This window comes from Eublepharis macularius, chromosome 12 (assembly GCF_028583425.1).
Source record: "Eublepharis macularius isolate TG4126 chromosome 12, MPM_Emac_v1.0, whole genome shotgun sequence".
In the NCBI taxonomy this organism is placed as follows: Eukaryota; Metazoa; Chordata; class Lepidosauria; order Squamata; family Eublepharidae; genus Eublepharis; species Eublepharis macularius.
Window position 1 is genome coordinate 32,148,670 of NC_072801.1, and position 23,043 is coordinate 32,171,712.

The window sequence follows — 23,043 nt, forward strand, 5'->3', positions numbered from 1 at the left end:
TCCATATAGTTACAGCAGTAATAGTGTGTGTGGGGGGGATGTATGTTTGTATGCATATATGTGTGTGTATGTATACACATATGCATATACATATATATGACAGTGGATCAGTGTCTAATGGGCTTTTGGCCAAACATGGCATTTTAGGAGGCTATGTTTAAGAAATCGACTAGTGAAACCAGATGTGGCCTGCCAGACTATTGTCAGGAGCTTGAGACCTGGTCTGATTTCCCTTGGGAAGACTCTGTTGATGGGTTCTGTGCATGTAAAGGGTCTGACAGGTTCCCTCATATTGGTGGAAAGGGAATGGGTCAAAAAGGGATTGTTCCACAGACCAGAGTCGCTTTCCCCTATAGATAGTTTGGCAGGGGGCTTGCATATCTGGAACTGTACTACCACTTAGAATGTACCTAGCGTTTTTCAAAAACTCTTTTAAGTCCTTTGCTTTAGTATCCTTGTCATGGCCATGTAAAGTGTGCTTCCCAGGGGTGGGCCTTAAGGTTGAATGAGGCCACTCAGTATGTTTTTGTGACTGCATTGTGTCTGGGAGAGCCAGATTCAGATCCTTACTCTGCTATGGAAGCTTGCTGGGTGAACTTGGGCCAGTCGCACACACTCAGCCAAACCAATATGAGAAGGTTGCTGTGAGGATAAAATGCAGGAAAGGAGAATGATATATTTTGTGTCCCCTCTAGGAAGAAAGGCAGAGTATAAATGATGTAAAGTTATGAAATGTACAGCTTAGATTTGGAATATAGATGGAATTTAAAGTTATGTTAAATTTCTACAAGTAAAATTGCAAATATATCCAGTACTTCAGAGAGAGCGAGAGCTGCTGCGTACTGTTGCACCACGTGCTACCTAAGCACATGCCTTAATTTTTGCCATCTAAAGAGGCAAGAAAAAAATAAAAGTTCAAATAAGAAAACAGTTTTTATAGTCATCAAAATAAACTATATTATTTGGACAGAAACAGCTCCATACAATTACAGTAGGCCTGCTGCCATATTTGGATATCAAGTTTAACCTTATAACATTAAAAATATTGGATTCTTTAATAATCATGTTATAGCATTAGTTGCTGCCAAAACAATACAAATATCTTTAAAAATACATTTCCTGGATCTACATAAGAATTATTATCTAATGCTATGGATTCTTACGTATAATTGTTCCTTCTATAAATTTTCAGGGAGGAAAACCTGGTCTTGAAAAGGGTTTTTCCCATTCCAAAATAATTTATTCGGTGCTTTGCAAAATTCCTCAATTTTTCCATTGCAAAAATGGGGGGGGGGCTCAGTGAAGAGGGGTGGGACCTGTTTTTTCTTCTCATCTTGAATAAGAATTATTATCTTGTGGGGTTGGTCTAATGGGTATACACAAAAAACATTTCATTCATTCCAAAAGAGAACAAAATCAGTTTTTTTTCCTAACACCTCCCAAATTTCCCCAGTTATTCCATTAGAAAAATAGAAAAAAGTTTGGAGTTGGGGTGCAGGGGGGGGCTGAATTTTTCCTGTTTTTTTCCACAGGTGTTCACTGCTCTAGCAGTGTGATTTTAAGCAGAGTTGCATTCTTCTGAGCCCATTGACTCTGAATTTTAATTGTCTAGTAAAATGGTGTTTGTCATCTCCAAGGGCAAATTCAAATAAATGTAGCAAACCTTTGTGATAAGAAAAGCATTTTTATGTCCATATCAGATGAGTGTTGGTAGTTCTTGCTTTCTGTGGAAGCATGTCCCTAGGCTCACTTGTTTGAGTCATATTGTTTTAATGAACCTTTTCCCACAAAGCTTCTGCTCTACTTGCTTTCTCTGAGGTCTGAGGATTTATGGAGAGATTCCTTCCTGATTAGAAATTGGGCAGCTGGTCTCATGCCCACTGCTCCTGTTAACAATGTATCTATAAAGTGCTATCAAGTCTTAGCCAACTTATGGTGACCCCAGAGGATTTTCAAACCAAGAGATAAACAGAGGTAGTTTGCCATTGCCTGCTGCTGCTTAGGAACCCTGGGCTTGGACTCCTATCAAAATACTAATCATGGCCCAACCTTGCTTACCTTCTGAGATCTGATGAGATCGGGCAAGCCTGGGCCATCCAGGAGAGGCATGAGAAATGGCACAGGCTCTTGATCAAGAATAAGCTGTATGAGGAAGCAATTATTTGAAAGGCTAGGAAATGCTTTTTATTGTTTACTTTAAAAAAATTATTTTAAAAATTAAAGCAAACCTTACAAAATAGAAATATAGATATGACAACAATAGCGATGGGTCTACAAATAAACATCTATAAAGGTTTCCAAATATCTAAAAATGTCCATATGCAGTTGGCATCTGTATACTATAAGATCAAATATTGATAAGGGTCCTCAATTCAATGAATTGCAGAAGGTGGGCATTTATCTCTCCAGGGTTGGAATATAAGTATTTTGCCTACAGCATGGGCACAGGATGTCTATTTTTGTTGACAATTCGTTAGTAGGGATGTGCGTTTCGGCATTCAGAATGCCGAAAGAATGCCGAAACAAAAGTGTTTCGGCTTCTTTCGGGGAATGCCGAAACGTTTCGGGGAATGCCGAAACGTTTCGGGTAGCCGAAAGAAAAAAGCCGAAACGTTTCGGGATTCTTTCGGCTTTCCTATGGGAAAATGCCTCTGTCTTCCAGGACGCCTGGAGGAGGCATTTTCCCACCGAATAAGCCGAAAATTGGTGGGGACCTTCCTCTAACCCTTCTCTAACAACCACCCAAGTTTCAGACAGATTGGACTTTGGGGGGCCATGTTATGGCCCCCCAAAGCAGGTCCCCCCATCCTCCCATAAGAAAGCGAAGGAGCAACATATTGTTAGCATGCTGCTGCTGAACTTCTTGCTGAACCTTTGTGTATGGATAAAATTAAGGCCATGATAATGAATATAAACACTGGCAAATCTCCAGGACCAGAGGGGTTGCCTATTGAATGGTATAAAACCTTTTCAGTTTTTTAATCTCAAAATGATATCATTTGTACAATGAGATTTGAGTCTGGTTCTTTGCTACAGTCATTTTATGATGCTTGTATTACTGTGATTCCAAAATCTGGCAAAGAGCATACTCACTGTACAAATTTTGAGCCCATTTATTTGATGGATGAAGGTGCTGGGTGCTTTCCTTGTTGATGTCTGGCACTTCCTTGGGTACTTCAGCCCTGTCCCAGGACCTTGGTCCTGAACCCCAGAGTCAGCATGGTCTTATCTAGCAGTCTTCAACCAGTGGCCCACATCCCACAGGTGGGACCAGAAGCATTCTAGGTGGAATGCAGGACCTTCGTAACAATTATTAAGAATTCGTTTGCCCTCCGTCCCCATGTCCACCTGCAAATGTGACATGCCGTCTCCTGTCAACCCTACCTGCCTGAAATTACCCATTTGTGATCTTTCGGCATGCCCCTAGTACTAACAGAATGTCTGAAAACATGTACATGACCATCTTGAAAAAATGGGCTTTTTGTTTCTAACATGGTAGGGCTCTGGTTAATTGATAGAGTGTTTGATGGGATGTAATATATGAAGGACTGAAAAACACTGGTCTAGTGTTTATTTTATTTAAAATTTATTTAAACTTTAAATTTCATTACATATGGTATTTATCACACCATTCCACCTAGTTATGGCCCTCAGTGTAGTGGACAAAAATTTAAAAGATTTTTAAAATCAGCTTTTAAAACAGGCCATAATACATATATATAACCAGCAATTACAAATGAACAAAAAATAGAGTCAGATATAACATGGTCTAAATTGCTAGACAGATTTGGAGTTCAAATCCCACTCTGGACTTTAACTTGCTTGGTGGATTTTAGAAAAATCAGAAACTCTTGGCTTCATCTAAAAAATTAGAAAAAGATCCACTCACAGGCGATATAAAGACCATCCCTCAAACAATCATTAAACCTCTCTGTGGGACCTGGAGCTTGGCATTTTCCCAGGCATATCAAAAGTGCAACAAGCGTTCTCACTGATCATGATGATAAATATATCCTGCATTGGATGCCCAGGTGCAGCCTGAGAATTCACCAATAATTTGGAAATGTGCAAGTAGAGAATGCCCCTATGTTCTTTTTTCCCATCCTGTGGCCATCTGGTGTACATTGACTTTCAACCAGAAGGGGGCTCCAGTTAGCTGTTAACCATTTTAATAGACCCATTTGACATGCGTTCTAAGTTCAGCATTCTCCCACTGTCCTCCGTCCCAGCCTCACCACAAATTTGACACCTTCCTCTTCCCTCCCATCATTCCTACCCCACTGTTGCCCCTCAAGTCTAGATTCTGTGCAGGGTCTTTACTTCAGAACAGCACCTATTATTAGGTGGTAAACTCTGTTTCAACTCTAAATACAAACTCTATTGTGCTGTTTTATTGGATGCCCCATGCTGTTGATTGTAGTTGACTTAAACTATGTAATTTGCCTTGAGTCTCAGCAAGAAAGGTAGATGATAATGCAAATAAATAAATAAAATAAAAGTTGCCATCTTTTTTCAAGGTAGCCCTTCTGTATCAGTTAGGAACTTGAGGACCCCATTTTGATTTTAAAATTGTTATCATCCCCCAAGCCGTTCCCTCCTCCTTCACTGATGCCCCTTTTCAGAGTGCTCATTGCAAGCCACGTGGAGGCCTCCATCCTCTCAACAGGCATATTCTGGCTATGCGTATCTGACGTGGTCAAGTCTCAGAGGGTATCTGACTCTATAGGCTGCAACTCAAAAGGCTCAGACCCAAGTCCTAAGTCAGTCTCTACAGTCATGGGTTGGAAGGGGCTTTGTGCGTATCGATCAGAAAAACTGCTCATAGGAGGAGAAAAAGACCCATGTCATGCAAAAGCTGAACTTCTGGTACTCAGTTGTAAACCTCAACCCACCATTATTGTCTGCGCATGCAGAGCGGCATCTCTCTGTAGGCTGTGCATTGGAAAAGAGTGAGAAAGGTTCAGTACTATAATGTAAGTAGCTCTGATGTATGGACTATACCTCCTTAATGTCATTAAACCAATTAGAAAGCCTGGAGCTGAGCTTTCGGTTCTCTGCAAACAATTGATGCGTTTTCTATCTGGGGCTCTGAAGTATTGTGGAAGCCAAGTAAATATGTTGGGGTGGGGGGGAGAGAATCTGATTCTGTCCCCATTTCTGTGGCAAAGACTCTTTGCCCCCATTAAAAAAATGGAGAGGGTTCCATTTTCATATTTTTGAGATGATGCTGAAAGGACTTGCTGAGCCACAAGATCTCCAGATGGTAGTTTGAGAAATGCCGCAGTGGGCTGACTGGGTAGGCAGCCTCTGTGTGGGTGGGTGGTACCTCCAGTAATCCGTTTCTTTTCTTTTTGTTTCCCAACAGAAAACAAATTGGATCACTGAGGATGATTTTCACCTGCCTTCTTCTGAGGATGTGGAGAAAGGCCCCTCTGCTTTACCCAAACCATCGCCAGAGAGAGCTGCTGAAGCCCTGATACAAAATGATGTTTTGGATCAGACCAAGCTTCATTTGTCCTCCCCAGGGGCCAGGAAAACCAAACCATCCCCTGAGCGGGGATCAAAACGTTTTAGCGTAGTTCATCGGAGGCAGATAGGTAACTGTCTTTCTGCCCAGCCGAGAATAATGGAGTGGAATGGGTTAGGAGGTGGGAAAGTAGCATGGTAGCATGGTATAGCCCAGTCTCGTCAGATCTCAGAAGCTAAGCAGGATCAATATTAGAATGGGGTTCTACCAAGGAAGACTGCAGAAAAAGGCAATGGCAAAACCACCTCTGCTTCTCACTTCCTTGAAAGCCTATTGTGAAGGTTGCCATAAGTTGGTTGCGACTTGATAGTACATATGTACATAGAGGGATAGGCTAGGGCAGCAAAACTGTATGGTATCAATAAAATCCCCTCAGATGGTGGGTGCCCCAGCCAGTGCAACTGTCCGTATACCCACAACGCTCTTCTCTTCCCCCTTCCCCAGGTCTTTCCAATCCATTCCGCGGCCTGCTGAAGCTGGGGAACCTGGAACGGCGAGGAGCCATGGGCATCTGGAAGGAGTTCTTCTGTGAACTCTCACCGCTGGAGCTGCGCCTGTTTGTGGACAGTGAGGAGCGTGTGTGTGTGGAGAACTGCTCACTGCTGCGCTGCGAATCCGTGGGGCTGGCTCACAATGATGGCCGCTTCGACCTCATCTTCTCAGGGAAACGGCTGTGCCTTCGGGCTGCCAGTCAAGATGAGGCAGAGGACTGGCTGGACCGGCTGCATGAAGCCCTTCAGAAATGCAAGCCTCAGCCCGAGGATGACTGGGAAACTCTCGAGTGCCCAGAAGCGACAGAGGACCTTGAAACAAACTCTGCTAGTGGGGAGCATGGAAGTTCATTGGGGTTCTTGCAATATGATAGGACTGCAGAAAATGGGCTGGACTGGACATGTGCCCTTGCCCCTGAGCTGGATGCGGTCAAGGAATCCGTCCTGTACCTAGAGGCTGATCGGGCATGGGCCCCGTTCGTGTTCTCCTTGTCTTTAGAAGCCTTGAAGTGCTTTAAAGCCCGTAATGGCGAAAAAACCTTGAGCAACAGCTACGGGATTGAGACCATCCAGGACATCTTGCCTGATGTGAGTCTTGGCGGGCCTGCCTTCTTCAAGGTCATCACTTCAAAAGCTGTGCTGAAGCTGAGAGCCCAGAGTGCAGAGGAGGCAGCAGACTGGAGAGACTTGGTCCGCCGAGTGCTTATGTCCTACCTGGAAACTGCCGAGGAGGCTTTGACACTTGGAGGAAACCTGGATGGGAACTCACAGGCTGTCCTGAAAAACATTGTCAAAGAGAATGGCTTCCTCCTGCAGTACTTGGTTGCCATCCCAACGGAAAAGGGCCTGGATGGCCAGAGCTTCATTTGTGCAGGTAGATAGCAGTAGCAAGATCAGATGTCCTCTCATGGGGTTCTGAGTTGTGTTATGAGCAGGCAATATTGGCGGCTGGATGAGGATATCATGTGGTGACTCTTTCTGACATAAATTACAAAAGATTTCAGTGTTTCTGTTTAATGCATTTTCCTGATCCTCTTGGCCTTTTCCGGTAAAGCTTGTGGGGACACAGAGGAGCATGTCTGGAACATCTGACGAGGCTTTGGTTGGGGTCTGCAGTAAGCAGATTTCCCTCTGTGCCAAATCTGGACATACTGAAGCTCATCTCTGGGTCATTTATGGTGGGCATTGGGGTACTCTGTATCCATTTCCAGTAACCAGAAACTGATCAGAAATCTTGTTGTTCATTGATAGAGACTGCCCGAGATAGTTTGATGTATGAGACAGAAAATCTAGTTACGGGTGTGCAGTTCAGTTTGGAATTCAGATTAAAATACCGAATTTTGGCTGATTCAATAAAATCCGGGTATTCTGAATAAACAGTCAGGTATCCTGAATTTTTACCAAACTTTCAGAAAAAAATTGGTAAAATTCAACCATTGTTTTTTATGGGAAAATCACTCTGGGAACTATCCAGTGGGCTGGAGGGGTCATTTTTCAACCAAACTTCACCAGATTTGGAGACAACCTACTACTGACTGTCCTCTAAAGACACCCCCCCCCCAAGTTTCATGAAGATTGGCTCCCAGGGGCCAATTTTGTGGGCCCCAAAGAAGGTGCCCCCGCACTCTCCATTTCATATGGGTAAAATATTTGGGGGCTATCTGGGGGCTAGGGGTGACATTTTTTCCTGAAAACTCTACCAAAGTTTCAGGGGACTGTCCTCTAATGACCCCTCCCCCCCAGTTTCAGGAAGATTGGGTCCTGAGGACCAATTCTATGAGCCCCTGATCAAGGTGCCCCAGTCACTCCGTCGTTTCCTGTGGGAAAATAAGTCAAAGCTGTTTCCCGTTGCAGAAACACACTGGGGAAGGCTGCCGTGGCTAAGACACACTCCCAAATGCAAGCTGAGCTCATCCCCGAGAAAGCCCAGCAGAACCAAATTGAAGCACAGGAATAGAATCGCCCCCAGAACCAAAGTGAAAGAAGGGGACTGGCACCACATCAGAGAAGGGGACTGGCACCACATCCGTTCTACCCAAACTAAACTGAAGTAAGCAACACTATTGTAACTTCGCCCAACAGAACCAGTGTCATTCACAGCAGCCAGGCTCTGGGTTCAGCCAGTGGGGAAACACCACAGAACAGAACCAGGCAGAACCAACCACAAGCACAAGGCATTCCCTTGCTCCAGTTTGCTTCTGTTGGTCTAAATTGCAACAGTGTCCTTTGCTTCAGTTTGGTTTGGGTGGAATGTATATGATTCTCTTATGGTGGAGGTAACTTCTTTGGGGGTCTGTAAAATTGGCGCCCAGGGTCCAGTCTTCATGAAACTTGGGAGGGTCTTTAGAAGACAGTCAGGAGTAGGTTCCCGCCAAATTTGATGAAGCTTGGTTGGAAAATGATCACTCCAACCCAGTGGATAGCTCCCAGAGCGATTTTCCCATAGAAAACAATGGCCAATTTTTTTTGGAAATACCCAAACCGAATTAGAGAATCAATTCAAATATCAGATAATTCTGAATTTTTTTTTCTCAGATTTGGTTTAAAAAAAAAATTGAATGTACTGAATTTTTTTGGTGCACACCCCTAAATCTAGTTGCACTCCATTGTCGTCGAAGTATAATAATAAATTAAATCATGGCCCCCTTGCTGCCCTGCTTGGCATCCTTTGCCCTAGTGATGGAGCCACCCTGACTCCCTGATGTGACGGATGCCTGCTGACCTTTTCGTTCTTTGCTGCTGATTAGAGTGCAAGTCCTCTCTTACGAATTTTGCTCTGCTGACAGTTAAAGATTCGTCTTCAAGAATTCCAGAAAAGGATTGGTAAAGAAAAAAACTACATTTTTCAGGAAGCTGCCCTGAGTCTGAGGACATGTGGGGTACAATGTTTTTAAAAGAAAGAGAAGAGAAAATATTTGAACAGGAGGCGGAAGAGAAGACAGTAGGGCTGAGCTCTTGCTTTTCTCTTGTGCTCATCCTTTTTTGTAAATGGGTATCTGAGACCCCAAATGTTTCTATCAGAGCTAAGTGTTCACAATGGTGCAGTTCCCCTTCTGACAGCAAATGCACCTAAGATAACTATCTGGTTTTTTAAAAAAAAAATTAGGCCCACATTTCTAGTGTACAACCCCTCAGAAGGCCAGAGGTCACAAGGATTTCAGAATGGATCCATCTTGCCTTCCAGCCACAAGCTTGTTGATGATTGGGGGGACCTCTGGCTAAATGGAAGCAAGGTTGAATCATGGGAATGCTATACTAACGGGGCAATCAAAGACATTCTAGACAGCTTGAAGAGAAAGGGGGTTGCTTAGGAAAGAGGAAGGGTCTGCCTTGGGGCCTCAACAAGATGAGAGCTTCCTGCCTATGGAGATGTAGCCAAAGGTCAGTCTGTGGCAACCTTAGAAGTCCTTACAATGTATGCTTCTCTTCCAGGCTGCTCCAGGCAGATCGGCTTTTCCTTTCCGAAGCCCAAGCTGTGTTCCTTCACAGGCCTCTATTACTGTGACAGTTGCCATCGGGATGATGAACTGGTGATTCCTTCACGCCTGATCCATAACTGGGATCTCACCCGGCGTCCAGTACGTCTGGGCAGTCTGAGGGGGAAAAGTGGCAGATGGTGTTGTGGGATGGGGAAGGCAACATTTTGATCATCCGCTCCTTTCCAGTATGCTTGCTTGACAGACATATTTGCCTAAAGACAAGCTGCAGTCACAGAAAGCAGCACAGAACCCAGTTTATTTCTTTTATACATATTTCTACCCTTATGCATGCAGTTTTAGTTTGTCTGAAGGCCTAGGTGGGGTGTCTGCTGGCCTGTAGTTTCAGTTCCTCCTCAGGGTCACCGTTCAGTCTTCATGGGCTTGTCTTCTACACAGATATGCTCCCCTTTTTTTCTACTACCTGAAAAATAAGGAACTAAATTGCAGTTTCTACCCACAAAACAGCTTAGTGCTAGTGGTCATTTCTGTAGGCCTAGTTTGGGTGGTGGTAGGCAGAGCATGGAAGCCATATTTCAGGGCTATGTTAACTCCTCATATTAAATCACAATTCCCTCGTGCCTCCACATGCCAGCTATGCTCTGCAGATCAAAAGCCCTACTTAGAGTGGCTCGTTGAGCTACTACTCACTCCCTGGCCTTTTCTTTAGTGGATCCTCCTTGGAATCATTAATTGCTGCTGGCCTTTCAAAGGGCTGTCAAGATCTTTTTTTGTTTCAGAAGTTGTGTGCTTGAAGTTTTTTCTGTGAAAGTTTTGCTGTCTCTGTGCTATCGTTTAAATGTTTTCTGATCTACTGGGGGTTGATGTAAGATGATTTTAATCTGACTCATCAGCTGCCTTGGGCTCTCAGGAGCAGAGGAGGGATATAAATGTTTCACAGCAAAATACTTCACAGTTATTGTGAACTTTGCAACTTGCTTGGACTATTTTAGGGTGAAGCAAAAAGGTTCAAGGTTCTCAAATCTCCACCCTCCATCCCAGATCTGGCTTTGAAGTTTTCATTGGATACTGTCTTCACAGGTCACACCCAAAAGAGTTGCAACTTTTCTAAACAAGAGAGTTGAGCTGATCTGGTTAACTTCTACTCTTGCATGATTCAGTTGTAAAATACACACAACTCCTCTCCTCCTCCAGATACATACTTCACAAAAGAACTGATGGCAAATGAATTTGTGTGGAAGAGAGTGCGTGTGGTTTGCAAAATCTAGACGTTCATCCCTAAGCTTAGAAGTGCTTGGCCCTAAAAGGGTAGCCCTTCTGTCCACATAAATGTCGTTCTAATGGGAACTGGCTTAAGTATCGCACCAGAGCGTCATCCAACTTTGTATTTTAGGTTTGTCGCCAAGCGCTGAAATTCCTGACCCAGATTTGCAAACAGCCCTTGATTGACCTAAAACTAGTGAATGAGACCCTCTACGACCACGTGGACCTCATGAGGCACATCTGCAGGACTCGTGAGCAGCTGAAGCTCCTTGGGGACTACCTCATCCTCTGCCGCAGTGGTGCCTTGAAGGAGATTACCAAGCGGTGAGTCCATGTTGTATTGAAGAGTAGGTGCAGTTTTGAGAAGGGACGGGTGCTCTTCAGACAAGTAGTGCTAAGTTGTTACTGTTAGTTGTTTCCGGTCTTTGGGAGTGAGAAAATACTCTTCCCACAGCCAAATCACCATGTCCTTGTTCCCCCATTTTTTTGGTACTGCAGGTGGGTGGGTGATTCTAGGTTTAAAATGGAAGGCATTTTAATCACGCATGCATGGGGAGGTTGAACCGAGCTCTCTGAGCAATGGGGACGTGTCTGGGATTCTCTTACACCCTGCCCCTCCCAAGTGTGAGCAGAATCAAGGAATCCCAGCGAGCCTTTCCTCCTCCATTGATCCCTCCCGTTCAGCATTGGCTGCTCTGACTGACAGCAGCTCTCCAGGCTCTTGGGCTGAGAAGGATCTTTCCCAGGATGCCAGGGATTGAACCCAGGTCCTTCAGAGTGCAAAGCAAGTGGTCACCCACTGGGTGAGACTGCCCTGCTCCAGTGAGCGTAGAGTGGCAGAGGCATCCCACAAGGTTTCTTCCGTATGAAGCCCAGCCTTCTGCTGAATCAGACCTCTGGCCCATACATTTCAGTATTGCCTAGCATCCACTCTCCAGGGTCTCAGGCAGAGGAACACTATGTTTTCTATCACTGCTAACATCAAATGGTCTGTGCTGTGCCTCTAAGGCACAGGGGGGCTTGCATGCAAAGCAAGAATCCTGGGCCAGGGCCAAAGAGGCAGACTGCAGTCCCCCGGACAGCGCAATAGAGTGTTCTGGGAAGTGGTTTGGGAATCACTGACCTATATCTTATGCAAAACCAGCAATGTGGTCAAGCCAGCCTTTGGAGTCAGAAGGCCCTAGAGCCTTTTTAAAATTAATGTTTGATGACACTTTAAAATAGCATAATATTTGCCTATTTCGAGGCCTGAAAACAGGTTTACAAGTGAGTGCTGAAGCGCTTCATTCAAGCATTCCCCTGCAGTGAAGCCGCCAAGGCCCTTGCTTGCGATCAAGGTCCATAAAAGGTTCTTTCCTTGGAAGGGGAGTTCTCCCCCCCTCCCCCCCACTTCACAATCCTCAGCTTTTATTCCCCTCTGCTGCCAGGATGGCCGCCCTTGCCCTCCCGTCACCCCACCCGGTACAAGTCTAGTCGCATGTACAAGTCAGCTGTGGTTGCAGGCACAGAGATGGGAGCAGGGTTAGCCCTGCCCTTTTTTAGTCAGCAACCTTTAGCCATCGTGAGCCGGCATCATGAGCTGAGCTGCTGGGTCAGCTTTTATCTTACTGGATTTTTTGCTGCAAGCACCTAACGGAGAGTCCCAAAGCTCATAACAGCAGGTTTATCTGATCAGTCTACTTGCCTTTTTATCCCACCCTTCCACCAAGGAGCTGAAAGTGGCTTAGGTGGTTCTGCCTTCCTCCAGTTTTATCCTCAAAACAGCCCTGTGAAGTTGCTCAGCCTTACTGGGCATGGTTTACTCAGTGAGCTTCAAGATCAAATGGAGATTTGGAGCCATGTCTCCCCAGCCTCAGCCTGGCACTCTGCATCTTATCCTATACACACCAGCCAAGTCAGTCACATAAAATTTGGGCTCCTTTGGCTCAAAAGTGCTGATGGGGGAAACAAGCTGTTTTCAGCTGCCACTTTCGGCCATTCTGAGTTAATGTGTTATGGCTCAAGGCTGGTGGCCTGAAAAGTGCCGTCTGTTCTGTGATAGATGAAAGGTAAATAGAGATCAGTGAGCACCTTGTGGGTTGAGGAGCATGTAGTGATGGGGGAGGGGAGCAACATGGGAAACGCAGGTCAGCACAAGGAGACGGGAGAAGCTGTTCTGGGCAAAGAGGGAGGAGAGCAGGAGCAGAAACCAAAGTGGGCTGAGAATAAATAAGCAGGGGCAAGAATGTAGAGAGCTGGAGGGGATGTGTCCTTCCTCGCTCCTCTCCCTGTAGCACCTGATTTGGGGCGTGGGCTGTGTGGCTGCTGGGTCTCCAGGGCACCTGGCCTGCTCTGAAATTGTCTCCTTCTGATGCCTTTGCTCCTTATGTCCTCTCTTTTAAGGCTTGATCACCGGCATTACCTCCTGGAATGTCCCCATAAATACAGTGTGGCTGACCTGAGTCAGGTATGAGATCTGAAAGGGGGAAGTGGTTTCCAGAGTCTGCCCGTGCTAAAGGTGGGCAGGACTGAGCCCCAAGAGAATGTCTCTGAGACCACCTTCCTCCAAGCAGGGTTGGCCCCACCCTCAGCAATCCCCACACATATTATTCTATCTTCTCCATAGCAGAGTGTGCCTCCAGTAGAGAGCAGGAGAAGATCAAACTGAAAAGAGCACAAGAGCACATGCTCAGACTGACTCTTCTAGTATTACTCTCCCTTTCCCTGTAAGCCCCACTGCCTCTACGTCCCCAGTGCTTCTACTTCAGTTCTTTCTCCTGGTGCTGGGCCCAGCGCCACCCACTTTGGGTCAGATTTTCAGAGGGGAAAGTGGCAGGGCTGCCTTTGGCCCTTGGAGTTCTTTGCCTCACGGGAATGCTTCCTGCAATGGCAGATTCCCTTGTACTCACCCCCAGTCACACCTCTAATGGTCTTTCTCCATTCTCAGATAGCGGACGGTGTTTTTGAGACTTTTCTTCAGTCCCTGATTCAGTTTGCCTCCCACCACGTCTACAACTGTGACCTTTGCACTCAGAGAGGTTTCATCTGCCAGATCTGTAACAGCAATGACATCATCTTTCCCTTCGAGTTTGACACGACAACCAGGCAAGGATCTTCTAACTCCCTTCCTTCACCCTTAGAGTGAGCTTTTCCAACTAATAGCAGTTTTTGTGTGCAGGATGTTGGGAGCAGGGGAGCAGAGAGCGCAATGTCTGTCTGATGTATTTCTCATGTCTTACCCTTCAGTGTACAACTGCAGAATCTAGTATTACTCTTCTCTTGGGAATGTACTCGTCCCCCAACTACCGAAGTCTTGGGCCACATGATCCCACAATGCTCCTTACAGTTCTGTAATTGCAGGAAAGTGGCTTTTCTAGTAATCTGTGGTAGGTAAGGAAGAGGAGGGGGAGCAAGTACTGCAGGGGAGATGCACCTTCCATAAGGAAGGGAAGGATGCTGAAAAGAATTCTCCTTCAAGTGATGTAATCTTCACTGTCCTACCACAAAGCTGCGGAAGCCGAGCATGTTGGTCCCAGAGAGAGGAATGAGGCTTAAATTGATTGAAAAGCTTTCTGTCTGGCATTTCCTATGCAAACGTCTCCAAGGCAGCTGATGGGCATGGCTGCCTGATGTTGCGTGGCTTGGGGAGAGTGCCTGCTTGCCGGGATGACACAGCTTCCTGCCCCAAGCTACCTCTTCTGGCTGGCAGGATGTGCCTGGAGCCCTCTGGACAATAGCTCCAAGCAGCAGCAGGTGCTTCCTGTCTCTCCCAAGCGGCAGCCCAGGGCCATTTCCTCTTGCAGACCCCGTTTAGCCTCAAGGACTCAAAGCACTGGCCTGTTTTGAACATTGAGCAAGGGGGAGAGAAGCCCCCAAGCACCTGCAGACCAAATTTGCTTGTGTGACTTGCAGCACGTTTCCACCTCCCTCTCTGCTGTTGGGGTGCAAGTGTGAAAAGCAGTGGGGCACTTGTAAATGTATTTGTACAGGTGTGAAAGGTAATACCCATATGTGCAGCAGCTGATGAAATGGCCCTGCTGGAAGTTTGATTTTATTTATTTGGAAAATTTGTATGCTGCCTCTCTAGAGACCTGCTCAAAGCTGATCTATAATCCTGTGCCAGCCAACCAACAATTGTGCAGTGTGTGATTTTTAGACAATAACTTACTTTTGACAGAAAGGGCTATTGAATTCCAAAATTCAGATCCAGGCATGCTGAATACTAGGAACTCCAAACTGGACCACACAAATCTTCAAGGAGCCCTCCCTACCCAGTGTCTTAGGATCTGCTCCAGCACTGATCTGCTTTTTTTCCCCCCTGACAGGTGTAGTGAGTGCAAGACGGTCTTCCACAGCAGCTGCCAGATGAATGCCAGTTTCTGCCCCCGCTGTATCCGCCGGCAGAAATACCAGCAGAAGCTGCAGGCATCCCACTGGCAATGAGCAAGCTCCTTGCATACCACTCCCAGCTTGTCTGCAGAACATGAGAGGCAAAGGCTTCTCAGGCTCCCTGACAAACACGTGTTGAGTCTCACCCAGCACTGATCATATGACCCCTCATGGGCTTTGGCAACACCAGCTATAGAGAAGAGGCCTCCGAGTGCAGATGGGACGGGGCAGGAGACTTCTTGGTGCTGACCTGTTGCTGCCTCGGGGCACTGGTTTCTTTGCCCCACTCTGACCCTCTCCTGCCTTTCCCATCAGGCGCAAGACTGTTTTGTTCGCTGCAAGACTCGGATCTGAACGGGATGTGCGAAGCCAGGCTTTCCCAGAGACTGCCACTTCGTGGTTCTGTTGACTCAGAGCAGAGAGAGAGATTTTGCTTGTTTTGACATACTTTGTAGTGAAGTCCTTGTGCCTTCCGCACTTTACAGACTCCTCCTGAAATGCCCACGTGCCAAAAGGCTGCTGAATCCTTCGGGAACACATTCCATCCTTCCACCTCCTTCACGCAAAGTGACCTTTTTTGAAATAAAAAGACCACTCTTCTGCTTTGTTTTTTAAAAAAATGTTAGATCAATGCATTCCAGAGATGAATTTTTATTTTCCTTTTACTCTTCTATGCAGATAATTAAAGTTTATTTAACAAGAAACTAACTCATCCACAGTTCTTCTGTATTTTTGTAAGAGAAGTGTTGTGTTCAGCCATACTAATGGGGGGGGCAGCAGCAGAAGGCCCACGGTCTGAGTGCTCAGAGGGTTTCACATTAGTGATCCCCAAAATTTTTGAGTAATAGGCCTCATGTTTAGTGCTGGCCTAAGGCTTCCTCCCATGGTGTTTTGACAAGGAAAATATTGAATTGGCAATTTCTCAACAGGTGGTGGAAAGTGCTGTCAAGTCACAGCTGGTGACGCGCGGTGACTCCCATGGTATTTTCAAGGCAAGAGACAAACAGAAGTGGTTGGCTAGTGTCTGCCTCCATGTAGCACCCCAGGACTTACTTGTTTGTCTCCCATTCAAGTATTAACCAAGGCAGACCCTGCTTCTGAGATCTGACAAGATTGGGCTAGCCGCCCTGCTAAGGAAATTATGTGAAAACAGTACAGATTCTGAGGCCGGTATAAATTATGCAGATTTGAATAACTTTATTTTTCATAATTTGTTAATGCATTTTAATAGTTTTGCATAATTTATTCTGCTGTTAGTCATGGGGAGGGACGTGTAAGTACGTGGAGCACAGAGGGCTAGCCTTTTGCCACTGGAAGCCTTAGTTGGCTATTTCTGTCTTCTTGAGATTTCATCAGGCTTTGCCCATATGTTTAAACATACCTTAACAGCCATGAGGTCTAGAAATTTGCATTTTAAAAAAGAATGAATTTTGCAATCTCAAAAGCCGAATTCTGTGCTTCATATCACTGTCTGTGCTTCCTTTTGGAAGATTGAGGTCCCCTTGCTGTCCTGTGCTTTTCCTATACATCCATTTAGTACATTGTGGGCAGAAGGATCCTCTGGAGAGGATCAGCAGTCTGCCTGGGGTGGTCAGAAGCCTACTAGGAAAGGGTGCATTTAGATGCAGGAGATAACACCATTTTCCTATTTCAAGAGGGATCAGTTCTCCAACTCCCACCTCATTTTAACTCCCTTGAGAGATGGCAGGAAGGGAATTAAAGAATGCTGAGCGTTTGTGAAAGTGGAACAAATGCTTACATGAAAGCCAAATGAATTAGATGGAAAGATGGCATGGCTGTAGTGGAAGCACCTGCAAAGCAGTGGCAGGAAATGAAGTCGCATGTCTGCTGGAGGAAAAACCTAAAGGCTCGTGTGCTTTTAGATGCCATTAATACGTGCTGTATCGCTGTGATCAGAGGACTGGAAGGGCTGTGGCCCACCCTGCCAGCCAGCCACCCCTCAATCAACCCTCACCCCAGGGCATCACAAGCAGAACACATGCACCACAGAATAGTCAAATCTGCAAAGCAAATTGTGCCAGAGGGTTTGTACCAACACCCCAAAGTACATTCGTCTGGCACCAAACCAAGCATCCAGTGGGTCGGTCTAATTTTCTTGCTGACTGTAAACCTGACATTCTTTGAGATCCTAAGCACAAGTGACAGCAGCCCACCAAGTCATTCCAAGAGACGTTTCCTGCTGCTGCTTAATGCTCGGTTGTCTTTTGTGTTGTGAATATGGAAACAAATAGATGCACACGCCCAAAGCTCCATAAATTCAGGTGCAAAGCCAAGAAAACCCTCCCCTGACTTCTGTGCTGTACCAGAAGATGCTCTCTGTAAATGTCTCTAATTATTTTGTGAGGTGCTTTGCTTCTTCAATGATTCCAGAATTTAATGTCTTCATAGTATCTTAAAGTGATACTGAGTTTAAATTTTGTTCCTGCTCCATTTGCAGTACTGAGAGCCAAAACACACGTTAAGAAATACCTAGGTTCAGCATGTGTTCTCTTACCTCAAGGTTTGCCGGGATCTGTAGGCGTCCTGGAAGCTTAAAGTTTAGCATTTACAGAGCAGCAAAAAGGGGAAGGGAAATACAGGCGCCTGTATTTTAAGCTTTAAGCTTCCAGGACGCCTACAGATCCTTTAAGCTTCCAGGACTTTAAGCTTCCAGGACGCCTACAGATCTTTAAGCTTCCAGGATGCCTACTTTAAGCTTCCAGGACGCCTACAGATCCCGGCAAACCTTGAGGTAAGAGAACACGTGCTGAACCTAGGTATTTCTTAACGTGTGTTTTGGCTCTGAGTGTTGAAGTTTAGGTCTCATTGCCTGTAAGGAACAAACAGCATATTTTGTTTTGCCCTTCGTGGTGGGGCAACTCATTCTCATGCACACACCAACCACTCCTTTGTGGCCATTCTTTGGAACGTTCTCTCAAGTGTTTGTGGCAAAGGAGAGAGAACATTACACCTACCTAAACATATGCCACTGTGCCCCGCCTAAATAAATGCTATGCCCTACTATGTTTTCCCCATCCCAGAAAAAAACATTAAGAACCAGGCCAGTCATAGAAGAATCTTTCCCACTAGAGTGTGTAGTGGGGAGGAGTTGAATATATCCTGCCTTTCTTTTTAAATGGCATAAATTTTTGGTTTAGATCAGACATGGAGTTTGGGATGAAACAGGACTCTCTCCACAACAACTAGGCAACAAATCCCAACATTCAAGCCCATAAGCCTAAGGAAACAAATATCTTGACCATCTCCTTAAATACCATAAGAGACTGCATTACGTGGGCAAGTACAGCTACTGACTGCAAGGGGCAAAGTCTATGTTCCAAGATACTGCCCTCTGGTGTTAGGGCACATGCCCAGTGCCAACCTGAAGACATTCAAGCACCTGAAGCAATGCAGCAAAATGACTGCCTCCCAACCAGCTCCCTGCTTTTTGCTGTGCCTGAGCATGCCAAGAGAGAAGGGCAGGGAACTGGCTGTGGGGTGAGCTGGAGCAGAGTGATCAGGGCCCTTATAACCAATTATGTGTAACTTGCTTGCTAAACTTGCTGCTGCACCAGGGATCTTGAAGTTGTAGAGGAAAGCTCAATGAAAATATTGACATGATGTGTGGTAGTAGTGAAAAAGGCAAACTCCATGCCTTTTGGGGATTACTAGGAAAGGAACTGAAAATAAAATGGCTGATATTGTAATGCTCTTGTACAAAGCTATTGCGTAACCTCATTTGGAATAGTGTCAGTCACCATATCTCAAGGACATCACAGAACTGGAAAAAGTATAGAAAAGGGCAACCAAGATGATCAAGAGTTTGGAGCACCTTTCCTATAAGGAGAAGTTGAAGATTCTGGGACTTTTCAGTTTAGAAAAGAGACAACTAAGGGTGGACATAATAGAGGTTTATAAAATTATGCACTGCGCGGAAGAAGTACATAGAGCAATATAGTCGATGGGGAATAGATTCAGGATAGACAAATGGGAATACCTCTTTACTCAACTAGTAATTAAATTGTGGAATTTACAGCTAGCAGATGTTGTGATGGAACTAGCACAGATGGCTCTAAGCGCCGGTGGCGTTTTACTCCCATTATAAGTCCTGTATTATGCTGCCTCCCTGACTTCTTTGGTGCTCCCCCTCAAAATTTGTTGCCAATAAAGGCTCTTGCCTTAGTTCTCCCAGTACCATCCAATCCTGACACGCTTCGCTCACCCATCCATCCCCTCTCTTCCCCTAGAGGCCTGGATTTTAAACCACAGCAAACATACATTCAACCCCCACATTAGTTTGCAGAAATAAAACAGACAATAATATTTACACTGCATGACCTAACGGAGTCAAACAACATGGTTGTGTTTTTAAAGAATTGAGTCCGGGTTCCCTACAGCCTCATAGCAGCTGTGGGGAATGGCTTTTAAAAAATAAAGGAGAGCCAAAACATACTCCGAACACCACCAGGGGAGGGAGGACACCTACCCCTCACAAGCAGTGGGGAGTTATTTCCTAATTTTTGCTGCTCCGTGAGGAAAACCCAAATACAACTCTTGAGAAACACGAATGTATAGTTTAGCCCTAAGAGGGAATTGGACTTACGGGTGACAGGTCGTCCATCAGTGTCTCTTGGCCAAGATCCAAGCTAACTAGAGGGAACCTCTGAACCCCAGTGCTGGGAGGCAACATTAGGGGGAGGCCTCAGTCTCTTATGTCCTGCTGTTGTTAGCTCTCCAGAGTAATTGGTTGGCCACTTCGTAAAGCAGGATGCTGGACTAGACAGATCACTGTTCCGATCCAGTAGGGCACTTCTTACATTACTATAAGTTGTATCAGAGATGAAGTTTGCGCCAGGGATTTCCCAGTTAACCGCTATGCTATCTTAGCTCAGAAAAATGCAAGCTGGGAGCAGAATGTTTCTAGAACTAACAACCCAAATAGGACAGCTGACCATGATTTGGGGAAAAGTTTGGCCCTGCCACCCATTCTTAATTTAGCAAGGTTCCTGGTAAAGTGACTTTTCATTGTGTTTCTGGACATGTCTGGCTACTAGTTCCCTTCCCTTACAGCCTGGCCACGCAAACACACCTTTCTGGACTCACTTTCTGGACTGTAGAGAGTTCAGAAGAGCAAAATAGTCTGAAGACCACTCATTTTAATTAAATGATCTCCCATGTCTCAAGCAGGCAGCATGTTGAAGCGGGTAGAGATCTTGCACAAACACAGTGTATGAGTCACTGCCCACTGCCCTGGGCCCTTCCCCCACATCCCTAGCCTTGGGGAGACTTCCTCTGGCTGAGGAAGCTTCCTTCCTCCATCCAGTTCAGGCTGATGGGAACACCCAAGTGATTCTGCCTGCTGCCTGCTGCCTTCACACTGCACCAGTGCAGGGGGCTTGACCAAGGAAGGGCATAGCTGAAGAGTTAGAGGGGAACTCCAACAAACAGAGGTTGCGTGACTCGAATGTTGTTGGGAGTGTGCAAATGCACACACCTGCAGGATGTAACACGGAGGAGTCAAGCAGCCAGAAGCAGGTAGGGTGTGGGGAGCTGTTTTTCCAGCTTTATCTCTTTGTTTCTCATGTTGTATTCATGTGGAGTTGCCGGACACTCCTCTTGGGGTCTGATGTGACTCTCTGCAACAGGATGAGCTCATTTCGATCCTCCCAAGCGATCCTGCAGGGCAGGGATTTGGACTGCACCACTGGGGGACTTCAGGGTGGCGAAACTGTTTCTGCTCAAGGCTTTTCCCTGTTGCTTTGATTTTGACTTGGAAATCTCCTTCTCCGTCAGGAAGCCAGTGAAAATACCAGCCTTGTGATATCTGTTTTCCTGTTCTCAGCACAGATCAGCAGGCGAGGAGAGAAGCGGAGGCAGGTTCAGACCAGACGCACAGGCCGGGGCAGGTTCATGAAGCTCCTGGCACAACCAAGGAGGAGGAGCGAGGATGCACTCCAAGAAGCAAGATCTAGATGCAGGCAAAGAGGGTCCCGGGACAGGAGTGCAAGCTGAGAAGATGTGAGCTAATAGGTAAAGCCAGGGGTGTGGGAAAGGGGTCCAGGGAGACCAGCTGTGCTCGGGTGGCATGGAAAGTAGCTCAAAAAGGGTTTCTATCTCCCAAATGTTTGCGCCAGCAGAGATGAACAATCAGGGCGTGAGCTGAATTTCTTGATTTGGCCACTGAATGCTCAACACCACTGGGATTAATGTACTTGTCTGGGCAGGTGTCGCTTGAGCAAGGTACACCAATCCTCTTATTGGGGACCTGACAGCAGTGGTGTGGGCCCTGGAGGGGCTGCCAGCTCCCTGTCATGCCTCCCTCCTGTGCCACCAATGGTTGGGCGCAAGCCAAGCCAGCTGTTGCACTGCCCTGTGTGCCTGGGAAACCTGATTCAAATCCCAGATCTTTGCTTAAGAGCATTGGGAGACTCACTGAGCCTTGGTTTTCCCCTCTGTATAATGGGAGTAATGAAAACTTGAAAAACATGTAATGCTGCCTGTACTTCACAATGGCAAACTGAAACTAAGGCTTGCCTTTCCTGGATGAGATTCAGGTCCATCTAGCCTATCCCACCAGCACTGAGCAGGCCTTGCTTTCCAAGAAACTGCAAAAAAGGATACAAAGGTAAATATTTTGTTAATCTCCCAGCAAGTATGTACTTCCTTTGAATCATGGGGGATCCATTTCCTGTTATCTTTATTTATTCGTTTCCAACAGGCAGTCCCATCAGTCATTACAGAACCCGCCCCCCCTCGCCCCCCTCGCCCCCCTCGCCTCTAAGGAGCTGCATCTCTATGAGCTTTCTCCTTGTCTTTGAATACCTGCAGCCCGTCCATCAGTTTTGTGTGTGTGTTTAAACACACAACTGTGAATACAGAGCAACTAGATGGGGAGTGCAATCCTCTCCCTCCCCTGCCTGTAACTATATGCCTCCTCTGCCTTTCCTCGCTATATGTTTGCCCCAGAGCCAGCATTTGTAGGTTCAGTTCCTGTGGTTAGATGGAACCAGTCAGACACTAACATTTTGTGTATAGGCCCTTTTCACACTGCTTACCTGCTGCCGGAACATCGTGAAATATCGCGCAAAAAAAATGGAAGATAGTGTCTTCTCGCGAGAGTTTTGCACGATGTTGCGCAAAACTCTCGCGAGAAGACTCTATCTTCCGCGGTTTTTGCACGATATTTCATGACGTTCCGGCAGCAAGTAAGCAGTGTGAAAAGGGCCATAGTTTGAACATGTGAAAGGTTATGTGACTGTGTGTGGGGAAGGCATGTTGAGGGGTAGCTTGGGTTAGCACATGAGGCACAGGGCCAACACATTTGCTACTATTCACCCTCTCCATATGATGATCTTGCACCTAGCAGGTGCAAAAAATGGGCCATCAGTCACTATGAGAATCCAGTTTCTTCAAGGAATTATTCCTATAGTGTGAAGAAGTGGCATTTTCTCAGCATTTAAGCCACAATATTTTCTTGCTTGGAAAATGTAACATTGCTATCCATTTTAAATGTAATATTTCCACCAAAATAGCCCTTCGTGGTCATGAATGCTGTGTAGGAAAAGACACAAATGTCTGAGGCCCACATGGGAAGAGTGCCTATAATGTTATACAGGGCGGCAAGATTCAAGTCCAGTAGCACCTACAAAACCAACGAGATTTCCAGAGTATAAGCTTTCAAGAATCAACACTCCCTTTGTATCTGAAAAGAAAGCCTGATTTTCAAAAACCCGTATGTTGGAAATCTTGTTGGTCTTGAAGGTGCTAATGGACTCAAATCTTGCTCTTCTGCTGCGGACCAACACAGCTATCTACCTGAAGCCATAACGGCGCAAGTGTCAAGCCATGCCTTTAATCTTTCTAGATTAAAAAAAAAGTCTTCAGAAATATCTTTAGAAAATGAGACCCTCCTTTCTCCTAAATGATAGCATTCAAGCAGAAAACACTCCTTTATGGA

At 45.9% G+C, this 23,043-nt stretch overlaps 2 protein-coding genes across 7 annotated transcripts in view; both read left to right on the top strand.

The window, feature by feature from the left end:
• Window positions 1–15,794, top strand: part of PLEKHM1 (pleckstrin homology and RUN domain containing M1) — a 28,198-nt gene extending 12,404 nt beyond the window's left edge. For both annotated transcript variants that reach the window (XM_054994603.1, XM_054994602.1), the window contains exons 6-12: window positions 5,366–5,597; window positions 5,972–6,892; window positions 9,451–9,596; window positions 10,849–11,042; window positions 13,101–13,164; window positions 13,645–13,802; window positions 15,023–15,794. In XM_054994603.1, the coding sequence (XP_054850578.1) occupies window positions 5,366–5,597; window positions 5,972–6,892; window positions 9,451–9,596; window positions 10,849–11,042; window positions 13,101–13,164; window positions 13,645–13,802; window positions 15,023–15,140 (1,833 nt within the window). In that variant the 3' untranslated portion in view covers window positions 15,141–15,794. The remainder of the gene's footprint in view (window positions 1–5,365; window positions 5,598–5,971; window positions 6,893–9,450; window positions 9,597–10,848; window positions 11,043–13,100; window positions 13,165–13,644; window positions 13,803–15,022) is intronic.
• A 4,634-nt stretch (window positions 15,795–20,428) lies between these two features.
• ARHGAP27 (Rho GTPase activating protein 27) overlaps window positions 20,429–23,043 on the top strand; it is a 50,032-nt gene continuing 47,417 nt past the window's right edge. For 3 of the 5 annotated variants that reach the window (XM_054993546.1, XM_054993549.1, XM_054993548.1), the window contains exons 1-2: window positions 20,429–20,621; window positions 20,929–21,116. In XM_054993546.1, coding sequence (XP_054849521.1) covers window positions 21,059–21,116 — 58 coding nt within the window. In that variant the 5' untranslated portion in view covers window positions 20,429–20,621; window positions 20,929–21,058. Of the gene's footprint in view, window positions 20,622–20,928; window positions 21,117–21,630; window positions 21,712–23,043 lie in introns of those variants that run through there. The other 2 variants (XM_054993547.1, XM_054993550.1) reach the window with 2 other exon arrangements.